This window comes from Balearica regulorum, chromosome 1, assembly GCF_011004875.1.
Source record: "Balearica regulorum gibbericeps isolate bBalReg1 chromosome 1, bBalReg1.pri, whole genome shotgun sequence".
NCBI lineage: Eukaryota > Metazoa > Chordata > Aves > Gruiformes > Gruidae > Balearica > Balearica regulorum.
In genome coordinates this window covers 197,019,602-197,040,377 of record NC_046184.1, presented here as the reverse complement: position 1 = coordinate 197,040,377, position 20,776 = coordinate 197,019,602, and the positions used below count along the sequence as shown (strand labels likewise).

The following is a 20,776-nucleotide window of genomic DNA, read 5'->3' as shown; positions in this document are numbered from 1 at the left end:
CAAAGATGTCCAGCAACTGAAGCATCTCCTTTCTTTCTTAGGTTTCTTTAAGTCTTTATGCTAAATCTTGTTTTCTTCAGTAAAATAAAAAAAGGTTTTTTGCTGTCCTCTTTAGCTGAAGTAATCAGTGCTGAATTTGATGGGATAGTGTAGGAGCACTCACCCCAAAATATCACTCAAAACATACCTGAAATGAAAATGTTGGCCAGCTCTCTAAAACTGTGACCAATTCTTGGATACATCATGGGGGTAGGCGGAATAAAAAAAAAGAGGAGATACCTCAATATAAGAATTTCCAAACAGCCAAACTCTTACACACCTGGTTATAATGCCTACTTATAGCAAGAGAAAAGAGCTTGCACCAAGAGAAAGAAGTTACACTTAAAAGCACGTTAACATAGGCATCACAAAGTGCTTCTCCCTGGTTACTGAAGAACCAAGACATTGTGCAGCTGTCAGGAGGAAACTGAAATTTTGAGAGGAGATGGAGCTTTGCCCTGAAGAATACAAAATTGTAATAATGAATCCCAAAAATACATCCAAGATATCCATTTTTAGATAGCTGTCCTGAAAAGGAAACAAGCAGAGATGCTCCTAGCTTGAAGGGTAGGAGAAGCCATCAAGCACTACACGGCCGCACAGCGCATTTCTGACAACAGGATACAGCAGTTGCTCTTTTTTGCCTCTGACCTGTGCAATCGCGTAATCCGAGCAATTGGTTGCTTGCATTCCCTCGTTGCCACTGATCCCCACTCCAACGTGAGCTGTCTGGATCATTCCTACGTCATTGGCACCATCCCCAATGGCAAGTGTTATGGCATTGACGTGTTTCTTGACCATGTCTACTATTTCAGACTTCTGTAGAGGAGATACTCTGAAAAGGAGAGAAAAAGGTGTCAGTCTCTCACATGCTGAGCTATGTCCCTTTCCCAAAAGGACAGCTGTAATCTACATTTAGAAGTAATCAAAGGGCAGTTGCTGGGAAGTTTCTTTATTCAACAACTAAGCTTCAGAACCTGTGCCAAACTATTTCGGAAGGAGAAAGTAGCTTTAAAAACAGTTTTGCATTTATCTACTTGCTCATATTTTATGCAAAACAGACCAAATACACGTTTTCCTCCCCCAGCCCCATCGGATACGCTTCAGCATTACACCAGTGATGTTATATTGGGAACACCAGAGACGGGAGTTTCCTCTTCAACTACGACCATTTACAGATGAACAGTGCTGGCTTCCCTGTCTCCTGTCAGCACAGTGTCTCCATCCAGGAGGAGGAAGACCACTAATATGTTCAGAGAGTAAATTAAACGGAGACTTTTTCAGTGGTTTGGCAGAAGGTACTGCAGGCTTACATATTGCCTCCTCCAGCTCACATCCCCCCTTGCCAGGCCATCTTTCCAATCTCAGACTATGCAGCCAGGATCAGAAAGACTAAGGCCTCTCCCTGATCTCATGTACACCTTGTGTGCTGATGTAACTCTGACTTCAGTGATGATGCTACTCAATTCCAATTCAAAAACCAAAGGCTGACTCCATGACATCTGAATATTCTTATCAGCTTCATTGGTAGTTACTTTAACCTCATTTCACACCAGTTCTAGTTCAATAAAAATTCATGGAATTCAACAAACTAGTCTAAACCAGGGAGAAGTGGAAAAATACTCAGGACTAGGTTACTAAATTGGATAAGACACCCAGAATTTTTTCATGGCAAACGTGGATCAGGTTACCAAATCATATGAGGTATTCTGGAAATACCTACATGTAGATTAAATATTTCCATTCTAACCCCATCTGTACAAACAACCCTAATTCCTTTCCCCATCAGTTTTAGTTAAAGTTCCAAATTATTTTATATTCCCTTGAATAAAGCTTTAGACAAAACTTTTCCACATCTCAAGTAAGCCACGTAACACTCAACAAAAAGAATGTAACTGATATCTAAAAGTTTTACTATTAAAATAGGGGGAGAATGGGGAGCTTGGGGAATAGGGGAGACAGATTTTTTTTACATAACATTTTTTCCAGAGCCTACATCCTCTGGGAGCAACTTACACAGCATTTTAATACACCCGGCTGGATTATTGCTGATCAAAAAAAGTAGAATTATCTTGTTCAGCATTTGCTTTATGGCCTTGATTTTGTTTAGTGCTGATGACCTCTTAAAATAACTTGATGAGTAATTGGGGGAGAAAGAGTTCCTACAAAAAGTTTGCTGGGCTCAACATTCACATGTGAACTAAACCACCTAAAAAGTCTAGCAGCTGTCCCCTTCCTAAAAGCTGAAAACAGGAAAAAGTTGACTGGGCCATAAAGTTTACTTAATTCCATCAGATAGATTTATTAAGCAGTCAACTACCTGGCAATGAAAACACCACTTGGCACTGTAGGGGCCCAGTTAAATTATCAACACAAAACCCCAACACACTAACTAACCTACTGTGCATGACAAATGTCGACTTTAATTATAAACCAGCTTTGAATATAGACTGCATCAAATTTTAACTTCTCTCATACACACATACATTCATATACCCGCACACCCCCCTCTTGCCCCCCCGCCCCATCCCCACCCCCCGATAGCCACGTAATAAAATACTAAAGCACGGAGCAAAGAGTCAACAGGGACTTCAAGCAATAAATTGGGAACTCCAGAGGGAGTTCTGCCAGCTCTGGAGGGATGGGATGGACAAGTGCACGGACCCCCATTACCAGCCCCAGTGCACAGGACCATATACTTTTAGCAGTCCCCTTGTGCAATTATTTCACTGCAGGTGAGCACTCTGCGTATCTGCTAACGTCTTCCTCAGCCATACATATATCTCAGAAGTCCAGTTTGTGTTCATTTAGTTTTCAGTTACATGGCCATAGTAAGAGCCAAGAAGTTCCCTGGTTTTAAATATGCTTAAAGTAACAGGGGAATGAAGAGACAGACTGTGAACATCATCTCTGATTCTGTACTTTAAACTAGCAGCTTGTCTGCAGACATTTCAGACATGACCAGAATGCAGCAGAGATGCTCGAGCTTGTTCTAGTGCAGTTTAGTTGTGAGACATCAGGCAAGCTAATATATCCTGTGTTCCCTTCTGTGCCTGCAGTGTAGATGTGGCTTCAGATTTTAAGTCGACTTTGCCATTAATAATTCCATTATTTGTCAAATCAATGGAATGCCTCAATATGAACACTTTTATCAACTATTACACAATGTACACAGTATGCTTTTACTGTCTTGACCAAATAAAGTTAATTATACCTATAGTTCTATAACACCCAGTTAAAGACTACCATCTTTACATGCCTAGTAAGACTAAACAAGCTACAGGAAACACCATATATATATATTTTAAACATAAAAAACGTTTCTGCACTTGGTTTAAGACGACAAAATCTAAGACAAAATTTCAGCACAAAGTGTTACTTGTAGTTGCTTATTCTAAACAGCAGCTTTATAGCAAAGCATCATCTTTGACACCTCCCCAACAAGTACAGCCCCAAACTCCACATTTTGCTGCACACAGTATACAAACTACAAAAGTTGCAAATTGAGATGGCTACTGATTCCCTGAGGCTTTTTACTCCCCTCCCCTCCCAACTAAGCCTCCAAATCTCCTCTTCTGCTCTTTGTAATCTATTCAGAACCACCACACTGCATTAGGTGACATTAATCCCCCGAGTCAGATGATCAGAGCAGCGGTCCATTTTGACGCATGGGATAGGCTGTCTACGTGAGTAATTGGGAGATTATAGCACAGGACACTATTAAGCTGCAGCTTCCCCCAGGTGGTATCTTAGAAGGGGAAGAGGAACAGTCAAGTTCACAAAGATTCCTGGATAAATGAATAAGTTCAAAGTAAAAAGCAGAAGGAAAGAACTAACTACTTTGGAGAAAAAATTTTGCAGCGACAGGCAACTCTTGGTAATTGTCATTTGGTGGAACATCCCTGGCTTTCACTGCAGAGCTCACTGCAACAACATCAGGATGTAAGCCTTGCTTTGATATACACCCAAATAAGAATTAAGATGTGAGCAAAACATTAGTTGCATCAAAATCTTCTGCTTACTCATGTATTCATTCACTGATCAGACAGCAATGCTTCTTATAAAGGTACTTAGAGTGCAATTCAAAAGAGTTCACTGGAATTGTTTATATGTAAGTTATTTTTATTGTCTTTGCTCAAAAGCATCTTTGGCAACAGATACAATCAACTTAGCCTTTTATGCATACTCCTGGAAAAAAAGGCAGGTTTCCAATACCACAATTACAGCTACAGGACCAATTTTCAGTTTCTTTCTCAAACTGCTTTCCTGAGAATCTGAATTTAACCTACTCAGGCTGCAGAGCGCCTGGGGTCAAGACTGCACCTTTATAAAGCGTTTAGCATTCAACATTTGGCTGGGCAATACAAAGTGATAATGGAAGGGATGCATAAAGTTAGTGTCAGCCATACAGCAGGCCTGCTACTTGCCCACCTCTGGGGCTTCCTTCCAGTAGCCTCGCTCTTGAGAGGGTAAAAGCTGATATGGAAAAAAGTAAAGTTCTCCTCAGTCTCAAACCTGCTTAGTCTTTATCAGCACCTTTAACAGATAATTACAGAAAGCAGTTTCCATCCTGAAAGAGGTGACTGACACCTCGATATCACATTGCTTCCTCCGTAATGGGTGGAAACAAGAGAGGGCACAAAGCACTATACCTTGTGAAGAAGCTCGGAGAAAAATGCAGCCCAGAGCCAGGGACCCTCAGAAAGATATGGACCTAATTATCCCCAGGTCACTTAAATCTATAAGGAAACTGTGGAAGGAGGCAGGGGTAATGCAGTACTATATCATTACTATCAGTAAATAGTTTAAGGTCCCTCTTGTACTTAGAGAAAACTCACAAAAAAAGAACCCAGCACAGCACAGCAGGGAGCAGTAACTCAGCTGGCTTCCACAGAGGATGTTGTTAAGTGTCTTCCCACTGACTTCTCCAGATCAGTTCCCAATGGCTTTAAATCTTCTGTCTGCATTTACTTCTTCAGCCTGGGTACACACGTTTATGAGCACACTTCTTACCTGATACATTTTGCCTCTTCAGAAAAGTTCTACTTCTATGGTTTAGTCTTAGGCAGTCCTGCAAGGAGCAGGGAGCTGGACTTGGTGATCTTTATGGGTCCCTTTCAACTTGAGATATTTTACAATTCTATGATTCTACTCAGCATTTTGCTGGAAGATTTGCTCAGGTTTACTTTATTTCTTTAAGAAGAAAACTCAAGCACAGATAGAGGATCTTCCAGTTCAATTTTTTTTCCCCATCAGGAATACTTATGGGACAACCAGAGCAATTCACAAATTCAAATCAGCTCTGTCATCTTTCAGTGAACGATTTCACAAAAAAAACCCAACCAGTGAAGTGGTGATATTTTCAAAAATAAATATAAAATGTTTTATTTATAAACCAATTTTGGTAGCAAAATTAAAGCCTCAAAAGTAAGTAGAAGCAAAAGATTAAGATATCCATTTTAAGCAAGCAAAGCAATAGACCTATAACTTCAATTTTTAATGTACTGCAACTGATTTAATTCAATCAATTCCTTTACTGCACTTTTTGCAATCTGGCAAGGCAGCTGTCCCTCTTATTCCCAGACTCCACCTAACATATTAAGATGGATGCAGTCACAAATGAGATGGGAAGGACACAATCAGCACAACCAGTCCTGTGTCACGTACATCTGCTACGCTCCACAAGATACTATCAGCGGGAAGCGAGAAACAGTTTCTTTCTTCCGCCCCATGCATATCTGTATTTGTCCCAGTTACAGATGCATGAGAACTGACAGCAACGATAAATAATACTTCTTACACAGGTCCTTGAATTACAGCTGTATCATTGCAGATGCTTCAAAGTATACAGACATAAACCACAGATGGGAAATAAAAATGCAGTATTTTCAGAAAAAGATTAGTTTTATTTATTGCATTCAAGTCTAAAGGACCCAATGAAGACAGGGTTCTGCTAGAAAACTAGCAAATGAGACTACCAACTGTATATAAAAAGAGACATGATTAATAAAGAACAAGAAAAGTAAACTTTATTGGAGTCCTTTTATCTATAAGACATAGACAGAAAAAGATCCAGTAGTTTATAAGAGATCAGTTTATATTCAGACCATCTTACAGGGCCATGAAGAGAAGGCAGCGCCAGAAGCTCTTCCGCACCTGAGCAAGGCACAGCTTGATAGTGAGTCTCAGCACCCTCCTCTGATCCCTCTACCGGTGTTGGGTTTTGCAGTGATATTTTGTTTGTGGGTCCCCTCCCCAAAAACAAGGAGATGAGCATTTCTGTTGAAGACCTCATACTTCCCCCACCCCCACTGTGATACAAGATACTCTTAAGACATTCTTACCCACACTTTTAAATGCTTAACGTTCATTTAATTTTTAATGTCACAAACAGGATCCCCCAGGGATCAATACTGGGCCCAACACTGTTTAATGTCTTCGTAAGTGATCTGGATGATGAGATAAAGCGTACCCTGATGAAGTTTGCGGATGATACCAAACTGAGCAGGGAAGGGGACACTTTGGAAGGGAGAGTCACCCTGCAGGAAGACCTGGATAGGCTGGAAGAGTGGGCTAACAGGAACCTTACAAAGTTCAACAAGGACAAATGTGAGGTCTCGCACCTGGGAAAACATAATCCAGGAGTGCAGCACAGGCTGGGATCTACCTGGCTGGGGAGCGGTTCTGTGGAAAGGGACCTGGGGGTCCTGGGGGACAATGATGAGTGAACAGTGTGCTGCTGGCAAAGAAAGCCAACAGGGCGCAGGGCTGCACATGAAGGACATCACCAGCAGAGGTAAAGTAGTCATTATCGACTCAGCACTTGTCAGGCCACACCTGGAATACTGTGTTTAATTCTGGTCCTCGCTATACAAAAACAGAGATGTGGACAGGCTGGACAGGGTCACAAGGGGCACAAAGATGATCAAAGGACTGGGAAGCCTGCCATATGAGGAAAGGCAGAGAGAACTGGGTTCTCTCAACAAGGGGGAGCCTTGAGAAAAGAAGGCTTAGGGGAGACCTCATCACCATGTTCCAGTACTTAAAGGGTGGCTACAAAGAAGATGGAGACTCCCTTTATACAAGCAATCGCATGGAAAAGACAAGGGGTAGTGGGTGCAAGTTACTCCTGGAGAAATTCCAATTGGACTTCAGAGGAAAACTTTTCACAATGAGATCAGCTATTGGAATAATCTCCCCAGGGAAGTGGTGGATTCCCCAACACTGGACACTTAAGATTCAACTGGACGGGGTGCTGGGCCATCTTGTCTAGACCATGCTTTGGTCTAGACAGAGCTTTTGCCAAGAACGGCTGGACCAGATGATCCTTGAGGTCCCTTCCAACCTGGTATTCTATGATTTGTGAAAAGAAGGCAGCAAGGAAGGAAGCTGTTTCAAGTATTACCTCCTCCTGCTTCCACGCTGTAACAGGGATTAAACACAAAGACATTAATGTCTTTAACACAAAACATTAATTTGATAGTCTACTTCCTTGAAATGCCTTGTTAATGCAACACAAGAGGCCCTTAAGAGCCTACCTTTATTGCAGTGAACATGATTTTACCCCGTTCTATCGTAAAATACACTAGTACTTCAAAAAGCTCAGTGACCTCATCTTCAGAAAAGGCAGAGATGGGAAACAGCCCAGAAAGAGCTGAGAGCTATCAATAATACTGACATTTAAGTGTATGCACTGGTCCCCAGAAAAAGCAGCAAGATAGGTTAACACTAGAAGTAATGCTCAGAAAGCAAAGAATGTTACCATGGCATCATATTTAGCATTTTTTAATTACATATTGACTTCTCCTGACACATGCCAGGGTGTAGATTTCAACCACGTGTCATCCAAACAAGGGCTAGTCTTGAATTACAGTCAAGATGCTCCAAGATATCTTGGATAGACTCACAATGATGCAGTAACCCACACAGGCAAAGAGTGAACAACAGCACACGAGCTTTGTATTGACTCAAAACGCGCATTACATTGAATGCTTTTCATTTACCAAGTGCTCTGAATCTCCTTCAACCTGCTGACAGCCACAATTTCACAGGGACTGGCTCTGGTGCAGTACTTACAACTTTGGAGACAGCGCTGAGTGAACTGATGGATAGTTTAATGTTCATAGAAAGCACCAACGGAATTCATCCAACTAAATATAAGTGCCTCCAATGGAGACAGCTCTATCTGCACTAATCGCGCCACGCTCCTTTTATAGTCAATGGAGAGAAACAGGCACTTCCAGAGTGCAATTCATCTGGCTTATTTTAGACATGTGCTTTAAGGGTATAGTTCATTTCCTCTTACACATGCCCTTTTCTCCCCACCAAGGTAAAGGGGGCTGAAGATAACTAGTTCACATGAAAAAGCCTACTACTGACACGTAAAATTACACAGGATGAAACCCATCCTACATTATTGCAGTGCTAAATGCCTTCAAATCAATCAGTTGCGCAAGTTTCTCCTCTCTTGCCTTCTGGAAGGTGGAATGCCTCCTTCCTCCCCACACAGGCACCTGATGCTGAACTGACTGATACACCACGTCCTCCTTGCCATCTCTTAAAATTCTCACTTCTTGACTATGCTTCCAGCTCTTACTAATTCTTTTCTACAGTAATTTCCCAGTCCCATCTCTTCTGAACACAGACAACTATAAGTCCTACAAAACCTCTACTGGCTTCTGTAAAAACCACCACAGCTTCAGCACCCGTTGTCATTTCAGCTGCAATCTGACTTCTCCTTACTTCATTTTTTCCCCTGAGCAGACCTCCAAACTGCTTTAGTTGTCCAAACTTAGACTGGTTTCTAGTCTATTTTTTAGTTTTAAAAAAAGTTTTTATATCCAATTTCACTTATCAGGAGTCTTATTTCATCTTGTTAGAACTACAGAAAAAAAATCTTCCTTCAGTTTTTCAGCCTCAGTGACATGCTAGTCACACACCTGACTTGGAGCAACATATATTGCTCATGTATTATACAGGGTATTTTTGATGCCTAGCATGGCTTTAAATCAAAACACATGCACACACCTCTACATACATGCTCATAGAACATGCAGCTGTTCTTTTTAATTTAATAGTTTCCAAAATAGTTCCTTCTGCATCACTTTAGGTATAACAGAAATGCCTTCTTAATAGAAAGTTCTCTTTGCAGTTATAAAGCCATTGAATTATACAGAGTCTTCTGAAGAGGAAGAACCCAAATTCACATGGCACCTTTTTATCACAGAAACAAAGATTATTTTTATTCTAAATATGAGTTTTTTATTTTAAAATACATTTATCAGTAGAGAATTTCTCCCTTCCATTCCATATTTCAAGAACTCATTTGCCATTCACAGTTGCCACTGAAATGATCTCCAGAGAATGAGGACTGTGAAATAATCTCTTTATAAGCTGGGTTCAATGTATTAAGCACTGTGATATAATACACAGCTCCCCACTGAACACAGGGTTAAGTTTCAAGTCAGCATCTTCTTCCTCTTTGATACGCCCCCCCCCGCATGTTTCTGTCCTGATTGCCCTTCCCCCAACCTGCTTTATGGAGCAAAGATTAAATAGGGAAAATCTAGTTTGGAAAACAAATTATTTGGAAAGTGATGAGTTGGCATAAACACGGTGTTGAACAGGAGACTATTTTGCATTTTTAACTAAAATAGTCGCTAGTGGCAACAGCTATAATACATTTTTAAAGTGAAACTAATGTATCAAATTAATTTTGAGCTTCCCTCACCCCAAGCTGATTAAGGCACATTCATTTCCATGTTAATCAGCTTGAGCAGTTCTCATGCAACACAGAAATCTGCCTTTTTCTAATGACGGGGCAAAAAAAAAAAAAGGTCAGCCTGTAAGATGTATAGCTTAGTGCCTCTATAACCTTGAGCGCACGCACAGACAGCGAGCACCCATGTGTTTCACACAGCAAAGCTGTTTATAGACTTTTGCAGCACATGGTGTAATCAAGCGACAACTGAGACTGTGGCCATTCATAAGCACGCCAGCCCATTTAGCGATGCTCTGCCCTGCGGTGGAGCTGACAGATCAACCGGGAGAGCCGGGATGAGCCCCAGCCTCTGGGAGCAGAAGAGCAGGACTGCGGCAGCATCAGCCACACGGGCAGCGTGGTCGCCTGACAGCCCCTCTGCTCCTCCACAGTAACTACAGCTCAAATGCAAAATACAGCAGCTACAGATGGCATTACTATTGTAAACTACTGCTTCTTTCAGGTCGTATATCTCAGACATGGACCACAAACACTGACATGGGAGGAAGATAAAGGGAGACGTAGCTAATAGATTAGAGATAGCTTGCCATTTCAGCAGTGCTACAAGCACCGACAGTTTTATTTTCTTTATTCTGAGTTCTAATAACTCTGCATAATTTATTTTTCTCCCTCTGTCTGAAAAGTCTCCTGAAATTTAAAATGAGAACTTGTATAAGTGATAAACTTGCAACTACACATTATTGCTCAAAAGCCTAGGATCACTGAATTACATGCTCCTGGAACAGACACAGTCCCAAGCAGGGTATCTCTCCCAGTAATGATCGTCAGAGGGCTGCAATCTACCAGTATATCATGTTAAGGACTCACTACCCAAAATGAGACCACTACCTACTTATAAAAAGTGAGATTTTTCAATTTCAGAACTATCAGCATACCTCAAAAGTCAGTGTCATGTTGTATCAGGGAGGAAAGGTGAGCTCCCAATTTTTTTTCATCACAACACCAAAGAAATGTTATTTTCCACCCTTCCCTGAAATCCCGTCTCTATTTAACAAGAACAAAATGCTTGTGGTGAAGTCCCTAAATCCTTTGACATTTAGAAAAACAGAACCAAACTTCTGGTTTTCACAATCTCTCCACAGCTAGGGAAGTTGAACACCAGGGTATTCCCACCAAGATTAAAAAAATTCAGATGACTTTTAGATAGAAAAGACATCAACAACTGGAAGTTTGACTGGGACCAGCTCGGTCTTGGTCAACCTTTAAATCCGCATTCTGTTCAAAGCCAGGCTAAGTATTAACTTACAGAAAAACATTCACAGCATACTCGCTACTCCCAAACACAAGCTACAAGAAGAAAGGATCTTTACATCAACCTTTAAACCTCAGACTCAATACAAGCAACACTGCTAAGAAGAGTAGCGAAGGAAAGGACGAAAAAGGAAGGAGTAATATTCTACAGCAAAATCAGTTATACATTAAGTTCATGATTAAATTGAAGCATTAAAATACGGCATCTAGGGTAAGGGGGTGCTTTTATCATGTTCAGCCATTGCCTGTACTATTAAGTTAATACGACCAAATTTACATCAAGAAGGTTTAGTAATAGCATCTCTACCCATGGCCAGTCACTACCATGGCCATGTTGTTAGGGCACCTGTAACCCTTGAACACACTGTTCCAACATATCTGTATCTCAGTGCATGTTTCCATATTCAGATTGAAGACAGAGAAATGCCCTGTGTTTTGTGAAAGTGGTGATTAATAGCAGCTGCTCCTCTAACAACAAAAGAGAAAAACAGCAGAGTGAACACAACATATATTGGTCCCCTGCACCCTTGATTTTCCAGCACCTTTCGAGTGCGAGGACCCTGCTGCAGAGGAGAGTACGTGAAGCTGACGCCACACGTCACCAGCTGTGACGCAGGGCACGAGCACACCACGTGCTGTCATTGCACTGGCAACTGTCAGGCAAGAGGTCAACCTGGTCCAGTCTCACCCCTGCCAAACCTGGGGAGCAACTGCTTGAGCTGACTGTCCCCAGAAGCTTGTCCAGGCATTTTGGAGCAGTCCAGGAAGAATCAGGGAGTACTTTAACAGTGCAGGAGGGACGATCACAGTCCACTGTCCACCCTTGCTCCTTTGAACTCTTATTAAGAGTGTATCCACAGCCTGAAGTGCTTAATACATGAGGAGAAGCCTCACAAAACACCTTTTTTTTTTTTTTTCCTCCTCTCCAAACTTGCATTGACTTCAGAATTACGCTTCTTAAAAGCTCTAAGCTGGCCACCTTGCTATTATTGAAACGAATCTTCAGGGCTTCTGAAAAAAAAGAAATGCATCAAAGAAATTGCAGTTTTTATTTCCTGCATGTGTCTCAACTCTCAGAGCTGATTTTCTTTTGCACGTATGATTTTTAGTTTTAGTCTCATCCATATTTCTGAGCACAGGATCAGTCATACCAGAATAGACAGAGCTTTGCCCAGGACAGAGCTCCACAGAGTATAGACAGTAAAAAAACCAAACAAATATTTTCCTTAATAGCTCAAACTAGACCAACAATTTTGCTTCCTGAATTACACTAAAAACGCAGAACTAGGAGCCAAGTCTTCACAACGTCAAACCTTTGCATGTTTATAGAAAGGACACAAAATGCTGCAGTTCCAGTTTGGTAACGTACATGCCTACATTTCACGGGACATGCTGGCTTAGTGCTAAGGGACAGATGCCAGGCTAGATCGTCCCTTCTACCACCCCTTTTACTTAAGAAGAATTAAAAGGGACACCCAAATAATTAGAAGAGCAGAGAAAAGGTAGCTGCATTTAAATTAATCTTTTCCTGAAAGCAAGCAGAAGGTTATTGCCTGAAGGACCTTCTTTCCTGGAGAGAAAACCAGCTCTGAAACACTTCAACAGGCATTACAATGAGCCCTTTTCTATTAACTTGTGGTCTTTTAAGATGAACTGTTGGGCAACTGAGAGGCAGCATAAAGTACCAGCCCATTACTAGGGGCAAAGGTGAGCACAATTCTTCCACATCCACTTTTATACCCAATTGCTGTTAGACCAGGAAATGCATCCTCTCACCGCCACCGTAATTTTAAGTACTGGGCTGCTTCAGACCATTAGTGCCACAGTAAAATTGAATTTGAGCATGTCCAAGTCATTAGTGCCAATGGAATCTGAAGTATCAGAGCTACCTTATTATTGCTAAGGTAACTTAAATAATGTAGCCTAGGCTACAACTGGAAGAGCTAAATGAGCCAGGCCACATGAAACATCTCCTTAAAAAGATACCATGGAAATTGAGGGGAAAAAAAAGAATTGCTAGAATTTGAACTATATTCACTGACACTCTTCAGGACTCAAGCATGATTAGAAGCAAAAAAAATCTGGGAAGAACAATGGTGACTTGCCCAATACTGAATAATTCATGGGCTCTATAGGAAGCAGGAAAGAGCAAAGGGGCTTTTGTGAGTTAGATAGGATACTCTCCACATATACCAGAGTATAACAGTATGGCTAAGTTGATGCTGTCTTTTTTAAATTCAGTCATGAAAAGCAAGTCAGCTTACAGCACTTTCTGTCTAGAGAAAGGCTTAGAGCCTATGCATGCACACTTGACTTAATAATGGCTTTTGTAGCAGCACATTGTCTACTCTCAGTTTACACAGTAACTTTTATTTTATTTTTTTAGTTACAAGCTAAGACTTGAAAGCCTAAGTTCACATAAACCTGTTTACTATATATCAGAAGTTTAAGAGTTTAAACACATCGGCAAGATTCAAATAACAGCAGTTCATTTTCAAAATCCAATGCACTGAAAAATGCCATAGCCAAACAGGCTACTGAGGTAAAAAGTGAGCCCCACTTTCAAACATGACCTGGCAACTGGAAAGCTCTTAAAACACGTTGCAGAAACTGAACATAGATGGCAATATGAAAAACTGTAATGTTGAAGGACTCAGAAGACATACAGTGCCTCCTACAAGCTCCTACTACCTCTATAAGCTGATATAGTTTTGAAAAGCCACTTCACTTTGTATACTTCTATATATTTCTCTACACACTATTGCTCCAAACAGGGTCAGAGTAGCCTAGCTAGAAGCTTGCTGGCAGTGATGTGCAAGGCATAGTCAAAGGTTACTCCTGCAAAATTCCAGAAGGACTCGGCAACTCTGATCTAACATCAAAGTGGTCAAAACAGTCAGTTCATGAAGATGGAGATTTATTATATGAAGAGTCCTCCCATGTGTACAACGGAAAAACATCAAAATCAGACTACTAATAGCCTTACACTTGATCGTGACATAAGAAATCAAAGCTAACACTTTGGATTAAAAAAACTCCACAAAAACAGATTGAATGCCAAAAAAAGTAAATTACTAAATCTTCTGCATGTAAAAAAACCCAAACAATTTACATGGAACAGAAAACCTACTTATTCTCTAAATGCACTTGGCTATAATAGTACTGTAGATGTCCTGCTGTTTAATTTTTAGGAATAGAGGTTTTATTCTCATTCACATTCTTCATATCCAGTTCAAGTAACACCTTAAATGCAAGCCAACATATTGCAGCAGGGCAGAGTGATTAGCCCCAGGGAGGATCCAGCTGTTTTAAAGTATTTGAGGCATAACTTTTACATTATTCTTGGTATAAAATACAGTTCACAGAAATAAGGTTGAACATTCAGCTGGCAATGGTCAGAGTACCACGAGGGTCCATCCCGCTCAACATCAGCAGTAACCCAGAGGCTGACAAAAAGGATACCCTCAGCAAATCTGCAGATGATACTGAACTAGGGGGACTGAGCCAGCAAACCTCATAGAATTCAGATAGAGAAAGACAAAGCTCCACACCTGGGACAGAATAACCCCATGTCCTAGTGCAGGCAGGGAAATGACTGAGTAGCAGCCCTGCTGAAGAGGTTGGATATCATGGATGTTTTCACAAAGGTCTTGAGTAATAGAGAAGATTTGCCAGATATGTTGTGGAATCTCTGCCCAAAAGTGTTTTCCATGGCTCAATTAAAAAGAGTCATGGCTGACATGATCTGCTGTGGACGACGACCCTGCCTTAAGCAAGAGGTTGGACTAAGCCTCCAGAGGTTCCCATCAATCTCAACTGTTCTACATCTGAAGTCTCAGTTCAGTGACAATGGAGGCACTTCCCTTCTAAAGGAGTGGTCCCTGAAGAGGGTTCCCATGTGGCTGTCACAGCAAGGCCTGGATTTCAAACAAATATGCTGAAGCACACGTGCTGCCTTGTGTGCTAAAGGTCTCCAGTGAGATACCGTATAACTAGGCACTGCAGCAGAAAGTGACCTCATCTCCTTCCTCTGCAGGTAGTCATCATCTCATGTTATTGGAGCGCCTTCCCCACGTAAACAGTCTTCTCCTTCCAGCCTTGCCTCTTCCTCATCCATCAGCACTTCAGACTCTTCTCACCATCACATCATCTCCTTTCTTTTGCCTGAATAACCCACTGGTGTTGAAGTTATTTATATAACTCTGTGCATCATTTCCTTAACTTGAGATTTTTGTATTTTAGCAGTGGATACATTAGACTTGGCAACTTGAAGCTGACAACACTTTGTGCAGACACTATAAAATTTCTTGGTTATTTTTATGCCACTCTTCAGGAAAAAAAACCCAAAACAAAAACATCTGGCATAAAAGCCAATCCATCAAAAGAAATAAACAGATCTCTTGAGAAAGCTAGACAGCCAGTGTAGACTCAACAGAAACTGCTCTGATCCAGCAAGAAAGTTCCACATTGGAAAGATTCCTTCCAAAAGGGTCAACTCTCAAAGACTTACATTTTTTAGAAGTACTCTCCACATTACTGTTTCCAAATCTAGAAAAATTAACATTTTAATCTCATTAGTGCATAATGTCTGATTATAACCCAGTTTTCAGAGAAAGTCGGGCCTTGTAGTAACAGGTATTTCTAGTTTCTTTCCCTTGCCTATGCTAGATAAAAGGAAACAGAACTAGACCTAATTCTCCTAATTTAAAAACTGACCAGGAATAAGTAGGAGAGCTGAGAACTAACCATTAACCTCAATTTCTGTATAACAGTTGCTATGAAACCTTAGCATAGGCATTAAGAGTTGGAATCCTCCTAAATGCCATATATTTGTGTTTTACTGTGGAAAAAAAGGTTTGACTGAAGACACAGAGGTTCTACAAAAACAAAACCCTTTTCAGTTGCATTCTGCCATGATTATCACGGTAAATACTAACTTCTACATTAAGATTTCCCAGTCTTTTATATCTAAGCCATACCTTTATGCCTCCCTATCCCTTCCTATGATTGCCTACATATCTGTGACATCTATAAACCAGCATAAATAAGACTATTAGGAAAGTCACAGATGCATTTTAAGTGGCTCTTTATTTGATCTAATAGCTGACAGTAATCACTATGAGCCCACTCTAGAGCTAACCATTCCATGGATTTTAATGAGGATCAAATAAGGTCCAGATATCAGTCAGTCCTCCATAGATTTGAGTTCTCCCAAGGAGTTCACCTTAAACTTGCCAAGGGAAGTCACACCCACGTCACGCATAAATTCTGAATATTTAGCATCAGCAATTGTCATTGCATTACTATTCCCAGTACATCATGCAGCAGTACATAAAGAAATCATTGTGTATGCTAATCAACGAATGAAGCAAATCTTCGGAGCCACTGAGAGTCCTCTCCCCATCTGTATCATTTGCCTAGTTGCTAGAGAGACTAAAGGAAATGAAATCTAAAGAGGAGGGGGAGAAGGGAACCTTTCACAACCATGTAACTCCAACTGCAAAAATTGCTAGTACAGACAGGCTCATTTTCAAATATACATGGGTCAGAAATAACAGCACAGCTCAAAGCAGCTGCGGTCATACTGTTTACTCTCCTTTTTGACATAAAAGCGTTTTCCTCTGTGAACAGTTCTTAATGTAGAAACATCTAAATGTATGCTAATGCCCAAAGCAATAACTTCCTTTGATTGATTCAACAGTACTGAAAGTACCAGGAAAAAAGATCAAACCAAGTATTATACAAACAACCAATGTCTTCAATATGGTACGTGTCAGCATGAAAGCTGAAAGGAGTTGAACAAGCCAGCTACTAATGTCTTACATGGTTCTGAAAGTGGCAGTGTTCTTAAGTGCTTGCAGATAAAAGTGTTTTTCTTAAGTTGTGACATCAATTTATAGAGTTCTGTAATATAATGAAAGTGCTTTGATTTAACATGATTTATGAAGCAAAAGCACTTCTGGTGTCTTCAGAAGAAGCATAGGAGTTTACAATAAACACAAGATAATTAAGTAATTTTGCAGCCAGTTACTCTCCTGAAATCATAATTAGGAAAAACAAACATGACCTCCCTCTTTCCTTTTTGTGCCACTTAAAATTCCTTCTTCTGTCTTCCATTTCACTGACTCACCTTTCTTTCAACATCTTTTCACTGGAGAGCTTCCAGTGACAAACTTCTCTGGCGTTACTTTAGTGAAGGCATTTTCAACTTTCAACTAGTCCCAATAGCCTGTTTTTCTACAAAGTTGCTATAGTGTTTCCAGAAGAACAGAAAGACACACAAAAACCAAATCTGAACAAATGGTCTATGACTTTTTCAAGTGTGTCACAAATAGTACAAACTCTGGCTGCACTGTGTTATGTTTTACTCCTCCAGAGTTCAGCATCAAATCTTTTTTTTTTTTTCTAATGTGTAATGTATAATTGGAAGTTATTTAACTGCTAGGAAAACAAATTTCTGGTTAGATTTAACTGACCCTGTGCTAGATGCACAAAACACGTAAGGATAAACAAATTGTTCCCTTAGGTACAGAGAGATGACCAAGTCCACTTCAGGGGACGGGGATAGAGCTCAAGGAGAGGGAGGCATTTTGCCCTTTGGATAACTGCTGGAAGGAACAGGAGCAGGATTTAGAAATCAGGGTCCACTGTCCTGTCCTCTTCAAGTAGCCCAGCATGACACAGGTAGCACACCTTATCTAAATCTGATTTCACAAAAAAAGGTAGCTGTGTTTTTAAACTCCCACAGTCTAAAGAGGACACTTAGCTTAAGCCTACTTAAGCCATCATTTCTAACATTCAAGAACGTGATAGCATGGGGAACCTTCAGTATATCCATGAAATAAGCCTCCAAATGCGTATATGCACTTAAGGGCCGGCTCTAGTCTGTGTATATCAAATTCAGGCATGATAGATACCTGTCAGCCCTTTGTCTCAGTCCTTCTGGCCTTGTCTGGGACATAACTAGCTCAAATCCAGATGTTTACAGACCTTCAGCACATCAGTTGTTATGCAAAGTTTTGGAGTAAACTGTATTTCTGGACCTAGGAATCTCAGCGCCATGGAAGGAAATTGCTCTGCTATATCCAAAAAGGAAAAATTTGTATAAATCTGCAAAATATAAATGACAAAACCCCTCACTGTATTAGTGTATAAATCCATGGTGTATCCACACTCATGTTAGGCAGACCTTCTAGTTCTTTTTATCAGTTTAAGTGCAAAGAGGTCTAAAAAAAGGGAGGCAGTAAAAAGGATCAAGTATGTGGAAATGCTTTTGAACAAGCATCCTTTATCTGAAAAAAGCAACTAAAAGTCAATATATCAGAGGTTCATTTGATGAGGTGAGGGGAAGAAAAGCAGCCAGGGAATGATTATTCATCATTTCTAAAGTTCAAGAACTTTATGCCATCCAATGAAATTACCAGGCAGATTTAAAAGCAAAAGGAAATACTTTCTCTGCACAGTACGTAACACCTTCTGTCCAAAGTGAGATTACAGACTAAACTCTAATCTCTCTCGATTAGAAATTAAACACATTCAGGTAAAAAGACTTAATCATGAAAGAAAAAAAAAATAATCAAGGATTATGAAAACAAGATGCAGATACAACTGCTGGCAAAACAGGTGTCTCATTCTTTAATTTTATACACATTGCCAAGGCAGCTACTACCTGTCACTGTTTGAAACAGAAAATTGGGGTAGATTGGGTCTGGTCCAACACAGACATTCACATATGAAACCAGGCTTAAGATCTTTAGCTGACAACTACAGCGAACGTGAGGTTCTCTACAGATTTAGCACTAGTCAAAGAACAGCTATACTGTGGTATTATCCAGTAAATTTGTCACATATCCTACTGAAAACCTCTTGGAAGAGAGAAGCTAGAATCGAGCTCACATCCTCATTCTAGAGCTGCAATGAACTGCATGGCAATTTGTGCAGGAAAACACAATGCTCTATCAAGTCAGACAATTGATCTCTTCCTGATTCAAACTCAAATCCTGACAGTAGTACACCTGATTTTCAACAAGTTTTTCTTCTAGGCAAAAAAGAAATCAGTTATCACTGATTAATAGTGTATCACAACAGCTTGAAAAATTTGTGAAACAGCTTAAATGTACAAGAGATCTTGAAAAATTACAGTATTTATGAACACTGAGAATTCAAGTTTACTTTTCTACTTACATCGCCTATTTTTTTCCTGGGGAAGGAAGGGTTCACAGAAGAGGAAAAAGTGAACCTTTTCATGAGTATTATGGATTAATCTGCTTGGTCTATCACCTCCTTGCCTCAGATTTGGCCTTTTCCATATCTTGCAGGGCGTAGGCCAGTTCTTACGCTCCTGTGTTACAGAGTCCCTTTCACTCTTGTTCTGTTCTAGGCTTAAGTAATTCTTCAAGTTTTGTAAAATCATGTATCTGAAGGTCACAATAACTTTCAAGAATCAAATTTTATGACAGGACAATCTGGATCTTCACAAAAATATCCCAAGCTAATGATTTTTTAATAGAAAACTATCTGCAAAGAAAGGAAATTAAAGCATCTAACAATTTCATGGCCTGTGTACCAGAGCTTCTCCTCTACTTCAGCGCTAACAGTCAAAAAAATAAAGAGAACATGCAACAGTCATGAAAAGTTAAAAAAAAATATTTAGGCTTTGACAGACTTTAACCACTGGTACTAAGGAAATCCTCTCAAGAATGAGAAATACAGGAAAAATAACAAAGCATAGCTACTACTATTCTTAAAGTGTCAGACAGCTAACAAAAAGAATTAAATTTGCCATCCACGTAATAATGAGTATTTTGCCAAAATACATTTAACTCAGGTAATGCCTTTATTTACAAGTGAACATGAAAAGCAAGTGTGCTGTATAACTTGAATACAGGTGCTCACCTAATCAGACGGAGGAAGAGTCACCACTTAGAGGACAGGAGAATGGGAGGGCAGCGGTTTTCTTATGTGGCAGAGGATACCCAGAACACATGGCCTGCAAGTGTCTCAATATAAACTGTATTACCCATTCTGTGAGAAAGTGTTGGGCACCACTACATAACTGAAAGACTTCTAGAGCTCAAACTAGGTACCTTGGTTTGGATAATCACATCCACTCATTACTCCGTTTGAGTAAGTGTCAAAGGGCTCTTCAATTCACACACAGTACAAAGTTTGCATCAGCAGACTATTTTCCTGCTATTTGTCTCCTTTGCTAGTGTTTAGCTTGACAGAAGTTCCTCAGCTTTACTACCAACATACCTTCTAAACAGAGAATACTTGGTGGAAACAACCAATAAATCCACTGAAGGATATTCTTCCTCCTGCTGTACAGATTTACTAAAAAGGAAAAGAACCTGCGTGAAGTTTTACTTTCAACACCGCACTGTGGAAAGCGGACAAAAAGCCTACTGCTTCCTGAACACAGAAAATAAATACTCCTCCTAGTGCTCCAGAATCCCAAGGAAGCTTCCAGCTGTGAAATAAGGCAACTTGGTGACTTCTGCAAGAAATGCACCAACTAACACTGTATTTTAGGAAGTACACAGTGAGACCTTGAGGATCAGCTTTGTCCAAGCAATTTTTCTCCCGTACCTGAAAGAACTCTGAAGTTTCCTCAATCCAAATATTGTCACAAATGAAGACTTTATAAAAGGACAATAAATCTAATGCCACAGTGAGCCTGGAAACACTACTGGCACACCCATGTAG

General features: G+C 40.3%; 1 protein-coding gene across 5 annotated transcripts in view; it reads right to left on the bottom strand.

Moving 5' to 3' along the window:
* The window catches only part of ATP8A2 (ATPase phospholipid transporting 8A2), a 340,357-nt gene that overhangs the window by 148,664 nt on the left and 170,917 nt on the right, over positions 1–20,776 (bottom strand). For all 5 annotated transcript variants that reach the window (XM_075742143.1, XM_075742141.1, XM_075742144.1 and 2 more), the window contains one exon: positions 691–874. In XM_075742143.1, the coding sequence (XP_075598258.1) occupies positions 691–874 (184 nt within the window). The remainder of the gene's footprint in view (positions 1–690; positions 875–20,776) is intronic.